Source organism: Babylonia areolata, chromosome 1, assembly GCF_041734735.1.
Source record: "Babylonia areolata isolate BAREFJ2019XMU chromosome 1, ASM4173473v1, whole genome shotgun sequence".
NCBI lineage: Eukaryota > Metazoa > Mollusca > Gastropoda > Neogastropoda > Buccinidae > Babylonia > Babylonia areolata.
Genome location: NC_134876.1, coordinates 82,291,640 through 82,307,603, shown reverse-complemented (window position 1 = coordinate 82,307,603; position 15,964 = coordinate 82,291,640). Strand labels below are relative to the sequence as shown.

General features: G+C 35.7%; 1 protein-coding gene across 1 annotated transcript; it reads left to right on the top strand.

Annotated features, from left to right (window-relative positions):
- The first annotated feature begins 305 nt into the window (after positions 1 to 305).
- On the top strand, positions 306 to 15,682 carry LOC143288263 (phosphatidylinositol 3,4,5-trisphosphate 3-phosphatase and dual-specificity protein phosphatase PTEN-like). Its single transcript, XM_076596615.1, has 9 exons — positions 306 to 704; positions 6,560 to 6,644; positions 7,627 to 7,671; positions 9,862 to 10,036; positions 11,158 to 11,265; positions 12,201 to 12,345; positions 13,041 to 13,207; positions 13,785 to 13,973; positions 15,270 to 15,682. The coding sequence occupies exons 1-9, from the start codon at positions 626 to 628 to the stop codon at positions 15,678 to 15,680; spliced, it is 1,404 nt and encodes a 467-aa protein (XP_076452730.1). The 5' UTR covers positions 306 to 625; the 3' UTR covers positions 15,681 to 15,682.
- The last annotated feature ends 282 nt before the right edge of the window (positions 15,683 to 15,964 follow it).

Genomic DNA, 15,964 nt, shown 5'->3' with positions numbered 1-15,964 from the left:
CTTGACGACTGTCAGACGAGTGCTGTTTGACCTAGATATGAAGGCCACGGAAGTGTGCTTCTCAAGCAAAGTTTCGGTTTGAACTCTGACCTGCATCACAAAATGTTAATACTACAAAAATATTATTTTTTGATAAGCTTGAAAATCGCCGAAGATCCTTTTCGCATCAACTGTGTTTGTATGGGGTAATTTCAAACGCAGAATGTAACTTTATTTTGAATAATTCTCAGGATTATATTTTATTCTTGCGCGCAATCATCGAGTCGGAAAAAAAAAGCTGTACACATTTTGTGACTGAGTGCACGATGTGGTGTGTGCCTGATGTCATCATGATGGATACTGTGTTTTTACAAGAACTGACCCGAGATGGCGTGAAGATCATCTATTAATAATCTCGTTCAGGAGGCGTTCGCTTCGTTCGGCGTTCACGGCGAAATGCCAGATGCTGTGATTGATTTGCCTGAAAGGCCTCGACTCATTCCCAGTGCATTACAGCAAACGGATTCTCATTTGATGGCAGTGATACTGTGATAGGGAATCTGTTCCTTGTGAAATTTGGCTTGTGTTTTGAAAAACCTGTGACTGTGAAATGACATGCAGTTTATAGCCGAAGATCTGCGTGAAAATGACGACGAAGATCAAAGAGTTGGTGAGCAGAAACAAGCGAAGATTGCGAGAAGATGGGTTCGATTTGGATTTGACTTGTATCCTTTTATGGTGATGTTAATATTTTTGCCAATGCCAGTGCTTCATATTATTCGGATTGTGTATGGGAAACGATATTCATTTGTTTGAGCTTGCATGCATCCCGATAATTTGTTTACTGCTGGGTACACGATCAAATCGTTTTTGGTTGTTTTTTTGGTTGGCGTAAAAATTACAGAAGAGTGAAGGAAGATAACTCTGTATGAAATTGCAGTGATGGACATGATCAGTTTTTAGTGCTTCACAGCCCATGCAGAACTTTTACCCAAATTTTCCATTTTACCCTTAACCCCACCCTCATTTCTGTTATAAAGGGATAAATATACAACAGCGTTCATATTAATGAAAAAAGGATTGCATATAATTATAAATAATGTAAAAGGAAAAGGTAAAAAATTAAAAGTAGCCCACAACCAGTAAATGACCAGGAAGTAGTTCTTGTTAAAATACTTCCTCAGTTTGGGATGGATGCTACTGATATTGACAAGATGTAGTTCCTGATAATTAATGATAATTGTGATAAATAATCAATATGTATAAGCTTTTTTTGTTGTAGTTCAAGCACAATGCAGTAAGAATGTAATCTTTATCACAATTTTTAATGTCAGAAATGGATCACATGCAGATCTCTCTCTCTCTCTCTCTCTCTCTCTCTCTCTCTCTCTCTATATATATATATATATATATATTATATGTCAGTGTACACATTTATCAACTGTTGTGAGTATGTTTATCTGCATAGGCAGCTTGGCAATATCCACATTTCTTCCCCTACACCCTCTGTTCTACAGAACGGAGTGAACTTCCATGCCTTTTGTCAGTTTTGAACACTGCTCATTGGATCTTGAGGGGGAAAAATGTGGATATTGCAGGCAGCTTGTAAGAATACTCATTATTTATGATTGTAATTTATATTGTATTGTTTCACAAACAAACTTTATACACATCTTATCGATATTGTTTAAGAAATTTGTTTTAATAATAATATAGTAGATGGTAGAATGCAGTTGCTGATATTAAACAAAAAACATTGAATTTGAAGTGTATGAGAATTGAGATACTGTGATTTTATTTTTATCAATTGTTTTTATACCTCTGTGATTTTATGGATTGTTTTTATAGCCACACACAAAAAAAGTGAAAGTGAAACAAGACTAAAAACAAATTATATATATATATATATATATATATATATATATATATATATATATATCATTATATGTCATGGTCATCTGCCAACAACTGAATTATCATTTGACTCTGTCTTGTACTATATTTTCTGGTTCAAAGTATTTGTCATCAGTTGAATATTTGCTTGATATTTATAGATAAGTCTTTATTACCAAGTCTACCAAACCCACAAAGAATATTTGGGAGGACAGTTCTTAAAAAAGCACAAACATATATTGAAAACTGCATTGATTAAACAGAATTAAGCAATAATTTAGTTGACATAAAGATGAATTTGTACACACACATAGCACATCAGTGGATATATGCTCTCTTGATTTATAAAATATGCTCACACCACACATTGTATATGGCTAATGACTTAATGATGTTAACCACAGTAAATTATTATTTTTATTATTATGAGCATTTTCTAAGCATTTACATCTGATCTTGAAAATAAGCCCTAGGTGTTTGCACAACGTTAATGTACCTAAAACTATAAAAGGAAAAATCAAACACAAAATACAAAACATTATTAAATTATTCACAGACAGACAGACACTCAGACACGCACGCACGCACACACACACACACACATGCACACACGTCATTGTACACAATTATAAATAGTACAGAATAAAAAACGCAACCAACAAATTCTGCACGTAACACTATCACTGATAGTCATTTTAGTTCATACTGGAAAGGGATAAGCTGTTGAGAATTGTTCAGGAGGAGGAAACCTGGTTTTTTCAGACTGGATTTGAAAGACTGCAGCGAAGATGAGTGATGGAGAGGCTGATGAAGTTGATTCCAAAGAGTGGGGGCTTGGTAAGATAAATGGTATTGGCCATACATTTTGGTTGATGGTTGTACTATTCTCATTTGAATTCATTTAGAGACTTGGCATAAATATTGCATTTGGGAACAAGCTATACCAGTATACAGTATTGATGAAGCAGTTCTGTTTCCAGTACATCTCCATTTTAACCTGAGGGAAGTATAGATCCATAGATCTGGATGAAACATGTCATTCATACTTGATTGCAGTGATTGAATGCTTTCTGTGAAGAGCTCTGCTTCTTGTGTGCACCATGCAGAGATAGATCTATCAGACCTCTGAATTTGTGGCAGTTTTAATAAATTGAAACCTTTGTACCAAGTACCATACAAATGGTTTGCTTCTGAACAGTGATAGCACAAGTATATATATATATATATATATAATGTATATTCTGTAGAAGCCCGCCAGAATTTCTGCTCTGACTCCAACTCCCAAGTCGAAAAGTTTTGTGATGCCTTTGGAAGTGCAGGCACTGTTGTGCTTTCTTAACAGTTTTTTTTCTGCATTTTTCTCCCACTTCCTATCATTTGAAATGATCAGTCTGGGAAATTTAAACTCATTAACTTGCTTTAATCACAACTGATATAAGTTATAAGGTCAGATGTATTCTTCACAAAATCTGACATTCAGTGATTTCTATTTCTAAGAAGTTTTGATCACACCAGCTAGCAACTTCCAGTGCTGCATTCCAGTATTTGATTCATCTTTAAAACAACTCTTCAAGAGTAGTGTCACAGGCAAACTTAGCTTTTCATTATCAGTTGCCGAGTCATATGTGGACAAGTAATACAACAGTGGAAATAGAACACATCTCTGTATGGCTCCTTAAGTCCTAGATACATGTTCAGCATACAGACAAACATGTGAGATCACCAGCTTGACAACTTCTTGTCTACATAAAAAATCTAAGATTATTGCACAAATTAATTCAGGCAGCAAGAGTTGTTTTTTTTCTCTCTCTTTTTTTTCAGATTAGAATACATCTTTGGTGGTACGATAATAGTAATAATGCATGAAGTTCTGCAGAACTGAAATCTACAAAAAGAATCCCAGCAAAGCTGTTAGGGTTTCAAATTTAAGGTGTCTAAAGACAGAAATCAGTGCCGTTGACAGCTCTAGCTGATCTGTGAGCTCTGCAGGCTAACTGAAAAGGGCGAAAAGATGGTGAAATACAGTTTTTAGACACAGCAGATTATTAGGTGCTGAAATGTTTCCATGAATAACTAATGACATGATGATAAACTTTAAATTACAGGATGATTATCTTTAAAAACAGATCATAGGCTTTGCTTTCTTTGGAACAGGAATGACTTATCGTTTTTTAACAATTTAAGTAGTGTGGCACCATGCATGCCTAACGAAACACATTGAAGATCATCAAGATCAGTGAAGAACTATGTCAGTGAATACTTCAGTTGTTGTGTTGTGTAGATTGCAGGAGTGTTTTCTTCCTCAAATGGCCAAATCACATATTGTCAGTATTATTCATTTAAGCAGAAAGCTCTTAAACTACACCCAGTCTGTACATTACATACATGTATGTGATACACTGTAGACAAGTAACATGATGCATTCAAAACAGCCCTACAACTGTACAAGGTCTCCAGGCTGAAGCAGTCCATTGCATTTCTAGACAGTATAGTTATGCATACATGTGATATAATTCACTTATGAAAATTATATTGATTATATATCCCTTCACCCTCCCAATTTTCCCCTTATGAATTTATATCAGTTATAAAATTAGCAAACAGCAAAAAGTATATGAGTGTGATTTGCTTTTAAGTTCAACTAAACTGATTTGAAATTTAAAAAAGAAAAGAAAAAAAAGGATGTATAATTGTATAATTTCTACAACAATTGAGTATATATAACATAATATTAATAATTATATATATATATATATATATATATATATATATATACAGAGAGAGAGAGAGAGATATATATATATATATATATATATATATATATATATATATATATATATGCATACATACATTTTTCTCTCAAGCCAGCTTTTCCAGCCAATCGTTCATATTATTTTCTGTAAATGATATTTGTTGGTGATAAGGCAGGTTAGTGAAACTAAAACTAGTGTCAAAAGGGGTGGGGGTTTAGGGGAAGAAGGAAGAAGAGGTAGGATAACAGGCAGAGGATAGGTGCACAATCCACTCTCTCCTCGTACCACAGCAGGGTCTTTTAGTAAGATGAATTGAGGTGTATATTTCCCTAACTTAACAGCACTTAGCAGCACATCCTAACTTAGCAGCACATCCTAACTTTGCAGTTAGTAGTTAGCAGCAGCTAGCATTTAGCAGCACACCTGGAACACATACAAAAACCAAAACCCAGGTCAGAACAATACCAAAACATATGCTAAACATCATTGCCATGAAAGGCTAGAATAACATGCAAACATCAATATGTTGTCAGACCAATTCAAACACACACTCAAAAATATAACCTTTTGCCATGTACGCAAATGTATATATACTCTCCTCAAAGGAATCCATGTGGAATACAGAAGCTCCATTTACTTTAGCTTATTCTCAACCAACAGTTAGTGACATAAAATATTGTACCAAATATATGACTAATACAAACTGTGCACCAAACATGTCACTGACTAAAATACAAACTCTCAGTGTTCATAACCACAGTTAAACCACCGTACAATAATAACTGTTTACAAAGTACGAAACATATCTTCCCTTTGTCTCTATAAAGTATCTCACTGGTAATCATAGTACCAAGTAAATTGTCTCTGGTAAAATATTTAGCAACCTGTGTGCACCAACATAGGACTGACTCTCAGTGGTCTCAAATCTTTTAAACACATTACAGTTATGTGTTGTCCCACTGGCATTTAACACATGACTACAGCACATGGGAATCACAACTACCAACTAGTCAAACTTGTCTCCCATAACAGTTTGCTGTATCACCCTGGTGCACACACACACACACACACGTGGAATATCCTCCACACACAGTTAGCCGGTATATTTGTTCACCTTAAATATAACCATCACCACCTAACATACAAACAGGTCGGTAATATCTCTAACTCCATGAGCAACTTAACAAAACATTCTGTTCTACACACAGATGCTACACACAATTATCATCTTTATGGCTTCTCATAACACACTGCTTGCATTGTTCCCACAGTAGGTCAACAACTGATACACAACCGACGTATCACTGAACATTGTCATTTTGTGAGCCAAGATACAACACCAATTAAACCAAAACATGATATCAAAACATCATACCATAATACCTGTCGCAAAATAGCATGACAAGGGTTGGGGGGTGGGGTGGGGGGGATACTTAAGTCAAAGACTCAAACCAGTATTTCCATTCAGCAAAGTATTGGCTACATTTTATACCTTTCCCTCTTTTCTTTCACTCAACAAGTCACACCCATACTGACTGTACTCTGACACAACTCATGGTTTCTGAATCAAACACATGTTTGTTACACTTATGATAATTTTTTTTTTTAAATTTGGTTGTTGGCTTTTCCATTTTTAAGTCTTCTCCACTATGCTAGAGATTGTTTTCATGTCATCTGATCTCAATCCTTTGTGTGGCAATGATGTTTGGGTCGGAAGTTAGTTCAGACTGGATGTAATTTTTGTTTCTGTTTTGTTTTTGGTTGTTTTTTTTCATCACCTTTACCTCTCATATTCTTGAAGAATGCAGCGTATTTCATTTATTATTGCTTTTCTGCCATATTTCTTTCCCTTTTTAATATATTATATATGGATGGAAGTAAGTTTGTACACAGATTGTATTGATTCAGCATTTCCTCCTTAATTGTGTGATCAGACATAAAGCCCAACATCATTGCCATGGGCTTTCCGTCTGAAAAATTGGAAGGTGTCTACAGAAATAACCTGGAAGATGTGTACAAGTAAGTTGCACAACTTTTGCTATACTTATAAAATGCTAATTAGTACTTGGGAAAATGTTTTTGTTTGCTAAGATTTTATTAGTCGTATATTGTGTGTGTGTGTGTGTGTGTGTGTGAGTGAATGTAGCCACCACCCCCCCTCCCCCAATAAGTGCTGCAGTGATACTTAGTGGATAATACCCATGACTTTTGCTGTAAACGAATAAAAAACAAAAAAGAAATCATTGGCAATGAATATGTATGTTTTCTGATGTCCATACTGAGATCTGAAATTTCCTACAGCCGTACAGGTAAACCATGTTACTTAACCATCTAAATCTTCAAAAATGATGTGGGAACCTTTTGTTATCTTTGACAGTGGTTGTTTTGTTTTGTTTTTGTTTGGATTTTTATTTATTTATTTTTATTTTTATAAAGATATTTTTATTTCTGCTATTTAAAAATGATGTGGGAACCTTTTGTTACCTGTGATAGTGGTTGTTTCAGTTTTGTTTTTGTTTGGATTTTTATTTATTTATTTATTTATTTTATAAAGATATTTTTATTTCTGCTATTTTTGTTTTAAACACAATAAATGTGTGTGTGCATATCCAAGTCTTATGAATGTGCATTTAACTGCACACTGATGTTGCTATGATTCTCATAAATTTTATTCATTCGTGATTTTATCAGTTTTATGTAGTAGACAGAATAATAAATTTTAAAACCCTTTTCTGCTTTTATTAAAGTTTTGTTTGCTTACACAAGTTACAGTAGAACCGAAAGGATTTGCATCAATTTTTGCATGAAGTTTGCTAAGTAAACATGGTTCATGACACACCCATAAAAGTATTATATTATAATGTTGTATTTTCTTGGTCTATTTCTGATCCATTATATTTTAAACCAGTTTAAATATATATATATATATATATATATATATATATATATATATATATATATATATAAAACAAAAACATAAAAAACCCCACAATCTTTGCAGGTTCTTGGAGAGGAAGCACAAGGATCATTATAAAGTATACAATTTGTGAGTATGATTTTCTTTGTTCTTCATTACTGTTCATGTTAATCAACAGAGTGTGTGTGTGTGAGTGTGTGTCTGTGTGTGTGTGTGTGTGTGTGTGTGTTTGTATGCATGCATGTGTGTATGCAGGGCTTGAAATTTCAGCTGGTTTGAAATCAATATCATTCCATAAGAAATGATGAAAATGTCCATTCCACTGGTCTGTCAGAGTTTTTTTTTCCAGCAAATTATTGTCAGATTTGGTCTTCTTTGCAAGGATCAGAACACAGTAAGGTGCATACATATGCATATCTATATCTATATCTCTATATATATATATATATATATATATATATATATGTATAATTTATTAACAAGGATAATCCACAATCAATACATAAAATTTTATCAGGTATTTATAAACAGATAGCTGTACACTGGAAAGATTTTTTTCCACATTTATTCTATACGAAACAGTTTACATATTTTGTTAAATACTTATCCTGTTCAGTGCCAACAGGACATAAGCTGACATCGTGCCTTTTATTCTGAATTTTTTTTTTCCATTGGAGTTTGGTTCAAGGGATATGGACAGACTCTGGGCGAGCTTGATGTTTCTGGATTGTTAAACAATATTTTGTTATATTTGAATTAGCCCTTTCTTCTTGATAATGATTTGTTAACAGGAGCATGTGGAACATGCATGGAAGGAGGGTTTATCTCAAATGAAGATGGATCTCTTGTTTTTTTAATTTAATTTAATTTGATTTAATTTTTATTTTATCTTTTTATTTTAATTTATTTTATTTATTTATTTATTTATTTTTTTAAATTTTTGTTATTTTTTATTTTATTTTTATTTATTTTATTTTATTTTTTATTTTTTTTATTTTATTTTATTTTATTTTTCTCAAGGCCTGACTAAGTGCGTTGGGTTACACTGCTGGTGAGGCATCTGCTTTGCAGATGTGGTGGAGCGTATATGGATTTGACCGAACGCAGTGATGCCTCCTTGAGCTACTGATACTGATACTGATACTCTCTTGTGTCTGATGATTTATTAGAACTTGAAGGTGATGACAAACAGTGACAAAAATGACAGCCCAACATTTGACACCATTCAGTCATTGTATCACAGTAAACAGCTTTTTGGACTGTTACTAGCAGTGAGGACAGTGTACGTGTGCATGGAGTGGGAAGAGTGGGAAGAAGGGCAGGGATGGAGAGGAGTGGTGTAAGATGAGAGGTCTTATGCCAGTCAGAGGGTGTGGAAAGGGGCGTGGTCATGGACTAAGTGATACCAGTGAACCATTCTTTTCACTGATACTGCCGCATATTGGACAACAGCCAGTAATCCATGATTTTCATGAAACTTTGGGTTGAAAGTGCAAAAGACAGGAAAGACTTTATTTTTCCACACTTTTTGTCACTGATCAGAAGACAGACTTGTTTGCAGAGGAAGCAAACTGGCATGCACAGCAGAGGAGTTTTGTCAGCCCACATGCAACAGGGAGAGATTCTTCCTCTGTAGGGGAACTTTCTTTGGTGTCACGAAGCTTGACTGCACAGTTTATGAGTATATGGTTGACCTTTTAGTTTTACATTGTTTGAACCCATATTTTAGTCATTGTCAGGACAGTTATTTATTTAAATGTCTGCAAGAGTTATGATTGTTACCATAAACTTCTATCCTGTTTTATTTTCATTTGTTAATGATTTTTAAACAGACAACGAGCATGTCATTTCCAGCTGTGTTTTGTTTGTTTTTATATTGGATATTTTACTCTGTGGAGGTGGAAATAGACTTAAAAAAAAAATTGTTGCACAAAAATTATCTTTACTTTGAAACGCCTAAATGATAATCACCAGCAATCAAAATAGGCAGGAGAAAAGCCTGTTTCAGTATCCTCATTATTTACCACACAAAAAAACAGCATCCACTTTCTTTGTGTATCTGCTATAGCTTTAATGCTAGTTATAAAAAAAAAAAGAAAAGCAAAAAAAAAAAAAGCTCTCCACTTGCCACTGAATGTTTCGGTATCAGGGCTTTATTTTATTTTATTTTATTTTTATTTTTATTTTTTTACATTGAAATCTGAACTGGATGCCAACAATTTAAAGTCTGTGGTTTTCTTTCAGAGGCATGTCAATACAGTATTGATTAGAGATAAATGTGATTTAAAACATTTATTATTATTATTATTATTATTTTAGATGCTCAGAGCGGCAGTATCACCCAGAAAAGTTTCACCAGAGGGTGGCTGTCTTCCCTTTTGAAGACCACAACCCTCCTCGTCTGGAACTGATACGCCCTTTCTGTGAGGACTTGGATGAATGGCTTGCCAGAGACAAGGACAATATTGCTGCCATTCACTGCAAGGCTGGAAAGGTAAACATCTGAGTCTTCTGACACTGATTTACAAGAAGGGTAATGCAAGTGCATGCATACGCACATACATGCACACATACACACAGAGTGTCAGAATCTCACACTAAATTAGTAAATGATTGATCCTTACTTTAAACATAAAACATAGGACACTGAATGGTTAATCCATAAGAGTTTAGGTAAAGTGTATACTCATGCATATAAGCATATATATGCCACCACTCTCAAAAGGTGTATCAGCATCTAATACATTTATCGTAATTTATTAAAGATGATTTAAAAAAAAAAAATTGTGTAATTATTACAATATATATGTATATATATTATATATACATATATATTTCGAGAGAGAGAGAGAGAGAGAAGACATATAATATAGATAGTGGAATAGATTTAGAAGCATTTGGCAGATAATAGTTTATTTAGAATTATCTCGTTTATTTTTTATAGATGTATGTTATAGTTTATTCTGCCATTTTCTTTTGCTTAGCTCACAATGATATAACGTGTGTTGAGATTTTTATATTTCTGTATTTCAGTTTGCTTGTTCATGGGTATAGGGTATATCCATGTTAACTTAGACGGATTTGTTTTCTGTGAGATAGTATAAGGGGCTCTTGGCAAAATGATGGAAATTGGAAATGGGTAGTGGACAAATTTTCAGTCATTGGTTTGGATTATTCTCAGCTCAAAGTCATCTTACAGACATACACGTACAGAAAAATGTGAGATATTTAGGTCCTTTTAGCACTAACTTAATAAGAACTTCAGACAAGTTGGAAAATTAAAAAGGTTTATTTTCAAAGCTTTCAAGGCTTGTTTGTTCGTCTGTTTGTTTGTTTGTTTGAATCACCCCATAAAAGGTAGTTGTTCAGAGTCTGTTTACATGTCAGGGTTAAACTTAAAGATACAGAAAAGCCGACAAGTGAACATTTTATAAATGAAAAAACAAATTTATTTTCTTTTATTCTGTTTGGCAAGATTAGAAAGATAAATTCTTTTTTTTAATTTTTTTTTTTTATCAATCCTGTTGTTTGTAATGGTGATGTTGATCATTAAGGTTGCCCTGCTATTATGTCGTCAGTGTAGAAGGGATTGAAGGTGGTTGTTTATTTTTTCAGGGTCGCACTGGTGTAATGATTTGTGCCTACTTACTGCATAGTGGTGATTTCAAAGATGCAGATGAAGCATTGCGTCATTATGGGAGAAGCAGGACAAGGGATGAAAAGGTGAGTGTGTGTGTTTGCTGTGCACGTGAGTATGTGTGTGTGCTTGGGAGTGTGTTTGTGTGTGTGTGTGTGTGTGTGTGAGCGTGTGATGAAGTATAGGATCCTACTGGAAAAGCAGGACAATGGATGAAAAGGTGAATGTATGTATGTGTGTGTGTGTGTGTGTGAGTGCATGCTTTCAAATTACATACGTGTGTGCATGTGTGTAAGTTTTGTGCATGGATATCTTTGTGTGTTTGCATGTTTCATGATAACATAATGGAATGGAATGTTCCTTTGTAATCATTTGTCTTCATTTGAAAAGGCTGCCTGGTCAGATATTGAGGATTTGAAAACACACTTATTTAGGAAAATTATCTTGATAGATACAAACCCATAGATCTAACAATACTGTTACGGTAAGGATTGAATGTTGATCAATTCACTTTTGACTTGAAGGAAATTTGATGACTTTTCTTGATATATATTAATTATAAATTCTTTTTTTTTCTTTTCTTTTCTTTTTTTTTTTCAATCTTGGCACACTCACACCATGTTTTTGGCCAGCTGCGATAGATTTTTTTTCCCCACTGTTTACATCATAACTAGGTATTTTTTGATTTCCCACAAAAGTTTCTCTTTTTTCTATCCAGTCTCTTTAATCATAGACCTTTTGTGATATTGCGTGCTTTCTTGATGACTATTCTTCATGTTTTCCTTTCAGATTAACATAGATGGTCAGCTTGACCACATGTTCTTTTCCCAGTGAGGCACTGCAGGTCTCTGCACTGTTCAGTGTGTTGCTTTGTTAACTTTGCACTTGCAGACATACGGTGCCTGAAACTGTTGCAATATAAGGATTGCCTACTTCACAGATTATTTGTAGCCTACTTGTCTTTATCATAGAAAATGTAAACATATAGATAAGTTTCTGTTTAATCTGTCTGTCAAAACAGGGAGTGACCATACCGAGTCAGAGGCGATATGTGCTGTACTATGGCGATCTCCTGAAGTATAACGTGGCATACAAACCTGTCGGCCTGTTGCTGAAGGGTATCAAGTTTGAAACCATCCCCATGTTCAACAGCAACAACTCATGCAGTTAGTATCCTCTAATGTGTATCATTTGTGAGCATATACATACATGCATATGGTTGTATGTGTATGTTTTACTGTGCATTCATGAGTGTATACATGTGTGTAGTCTTGTGTGTGTGTGTTTGCTTTGGTGATGGATGGGATGGCTGTTGTGTATGTTTCTTCACTGGTGAGTGACAAAACGGTTACTTTTAGCTCGCTACCAATTTTTTCATTTCGTTTGGCAATTCATAGACTGAAGTACAGGGTCTGATGGGTTTATCTTCATGATAGCAAGTAACTATTGTTTCTGAAATGATTGTCATTGAATGATGAACTGCATGATGAGGGCATTTTCTACAGGTTCAATAAGAGATTTTTTTGGTGTTTTTTGTTGTTGTTTTTTTTTTTAGTGTGTTAATTGTGTTAGATACCCCTGTGGACATTTGTTGTAAATGAATATTCAGTCTGACTTTTGACTTATTTTTTATTTGTTGTTGTTTTTTTTGTTGTAATTTTATTAGTATTTATATATATATATATATAGAGAGAGAGAGAGTCTTCATGTCTTCCATCTGCTATTCAAAAAGAAAAAAGCTTCAAAGTTTCGGAGGAGAATAGATAACTCTAAATAGACATACTTACATGCATGTGACCATGGTGACATTACATTGATTTTGCCACTGTTGTTGATCTATCTTTGTTCAATGTGTTTTCAGCACCATTCTTTGAGGTTCACCAGCTGAAGGTGAAGGTGTACTCCTCTCCAGTGTACGACAGTATCAGCAAAGGGGAAAGCTTCTATTACATGGACGTGCAGAACCCTGTTCCTCTGTGTGGTGACATCAAGATTGAATTCTTCAACAAAACTCTCATGACAAAGAAGGTTGGAACAGATGTGTTTTATGTGCTGTTTGTTACCATTACATGAACAGTTGTGAAAACGCATTTTTGCAGTTACTAGTTTTGGTTTGAATCAAATACAGCTCTGTGGGGGGAAGAGAAAGAGTGAATATAATTTATTTTGTTTGATACTTTCACTGGATCCCTGCATTTTTAATTCTGCACGTCTCTTATGCCCAGTTTACACAAGAACAAATAGCAAGGTAAAAGAAGACACTTGTTCCTCACCCCCTTTGCTTATTTTGTAATTGTCAGGGTACAGTGCCAGAGATTTTTCTTTTTCTGTGTTCATGGGCAGCAATTTCCTCCATGTTCATTCATATTTATGACTGAGACTTAAGACTTCAGTATTTCTTTATTGATCAAAGAAAGTAATCAAGAAGATAAAGATGACTTTAAAAACAAATATTTTGAAAAGACTGATCTCTTCTGTAAAAGTGAAACCCACACAACTTAATTAAATTTTGTATTTCTGGAATATTTGTGTGATTTTATTCAGTAAGGAGTGACACTTTTACATTTGCCTCAGTGTGGTTTAATCACCACTTTACTGCTTGCAGGAGAAGATGTTCCACCTGTGGTTCAACACTTTTTTTGTGGGTGAGACTGCTGACCCCAGTTCCATACCCAGGAACGGTGCCGGGTGCCTGAGGGGTCCGGAGACCACCCTGGTACTGACCCTCCCCAAGATGGAACTGGATAGAGCCAACAAGGACAAAACCCACAAACTGTTCAGCCCCAACTTCAAGGTCAGAGAGGGTCTGGGTCTGCATGATGGAATATCGCTGATAGTGCTTGATTCCACCTATGTGTGCAGTGTCATTCTTTTGGGGTTTGTTTTTTTTCTCACATGGTTCCATTTTCTGTATCTTTCAGGTCTTCCGTCTGTTTATATTCCATTAATACAGCCTTTTTCTTTTTGCTTTTTTTTGTGCCTGATCTTCTCCATGTCTTAGTGGCATTATCACCATGCAATCTATCCTGATTCAGCCCCACCACACCCCATCCCCTCTCCATTCCCTCTAAGTACCTGGTGCTTGGGGTCCACAGTGGGACCAAACTACCAGCAGACTCCCTTCTGAACTGCTGCCTAGTCATTTCAATGGTGGTCAACTGTACTTGTTGCCATTAAACAGAAGCATCACCAGTTAAGCCCACAGTGATGTCAGTAGTTGTTTTGTTGTGGAGTCGGTGATAGATTCCCTGGAACAGGCACGGGCCATGAATATAAGTCTGAGAAAGGGAGGAAGTTGATCAGTGATGCTTGTATGGCTTAGTGTTTGTTAGGAGGATGTAGTGTTAAATGATAATGTAGCACTTGTTTGGTAAATATATTTACTTTTTCTACTAATTTTGATTGTTTCAGACATATGCATATGTTAAAAAAATCAACAAAAAATCACTGACAGGTGCAGTAAGATATGTTAATAATGATGATAGATAATATTTGTAAATAATGATTATTTCTTTAGTTGTTATCATTATTATTGTTATTAGTATATTAAGAACTGGAGCGATGGGCATAAGTAAGTATATTAAGAACTGTCTCTCTGCTTTTTTTGTGAAAAGGATTTATTTGTATTTGTATTTCTTTTTATCACAACAGATTTCTCTCTGTGAAATTCGGGCTGCTCTCCCCAGGGAGAGTGCATCGCTATACTACAGCGTGTGCAGTTTTATTTGTTTTGCCTATCAAAGTGGATTTTCCTCAGAATTTTGCCTGGAGCAACCCTTTTGTTGCCGTGGGTTATTTTACGTGCGCTAAGTGCATGCTGCACACGGGACCTCGGTTTATCGTCTCATCCGAATGACTAGTGCCCAGACCACCACTCAAGGTCAAGTGGAGGGGGAGAAAATATCAGTGGCTGAGCCATGATTCGAAACAGTGTGCTCAGATTTTCTCGCTTCCTAGGCGGACACGTTACCTCCAGGCCATCACTCCACTTATGAAGGTAACACCTGGTAAAAGTGCCCTGCTAGTTTGTGACTTTGGTCCTCAAGTTACCTGTGATGAAGATGCCTGGACTTTGTTGCGTATGCCGCAGGTGAAAGTGTTCTTCCAGCCCATGGAAGAACTGGAGCAGAACCTGGAACGCAGCAAGAGCGCAGATGATGTGGTTGGGGATAAGTTGCGACGGCAAGACGATCACTGTCATCAGCCTCGCTCTCGCACGTCGGATCACCTGTTCGTCAGTTCCCAGAAGCCCCCACAGGTTCCAGTCACCCACTCCACTACCCCGAACCTCACTCTGTTGGATCACTATCATTTATTGACTCCTGGCATTCCTCATTCGTCCAAGAGGGATGGGGTGGTCATGGACTCTGTTTCCCTGGGTGAAAGTGTGGAAGGAATCTCAATAGGGGGCTTCAGTGATGTTGAAGTCCGGGATGAGGATGACTTGTCTGACACAGAGAGTGACAATGAGTGGGATGGGTGTGAAATAACCCACGTGTAAACCCAGCAAGAGGGGGAAAGCTTGTGCTGGACACTTCAATCTGCTACTGTGTGTACAGGCTTTTCTGGGTGGTATTCAGGGTGCTGCTAAAAAGTATGCTTTAACTTTAAGGTGAAGTGTGAGTGTGTGTGTTCATGCATGTGTGTGTGTGTGTGTGTGTGTTCGCCCACCCCTTTCCACTCCATCTCTGACCTCAGCAGAGAATCACTTCATTAATCTGAGCTGTACCAACAAAAGAATGGGTGGTGTTTTCTTGTCATGAACAGTGAGGATGGCTTGTGCAC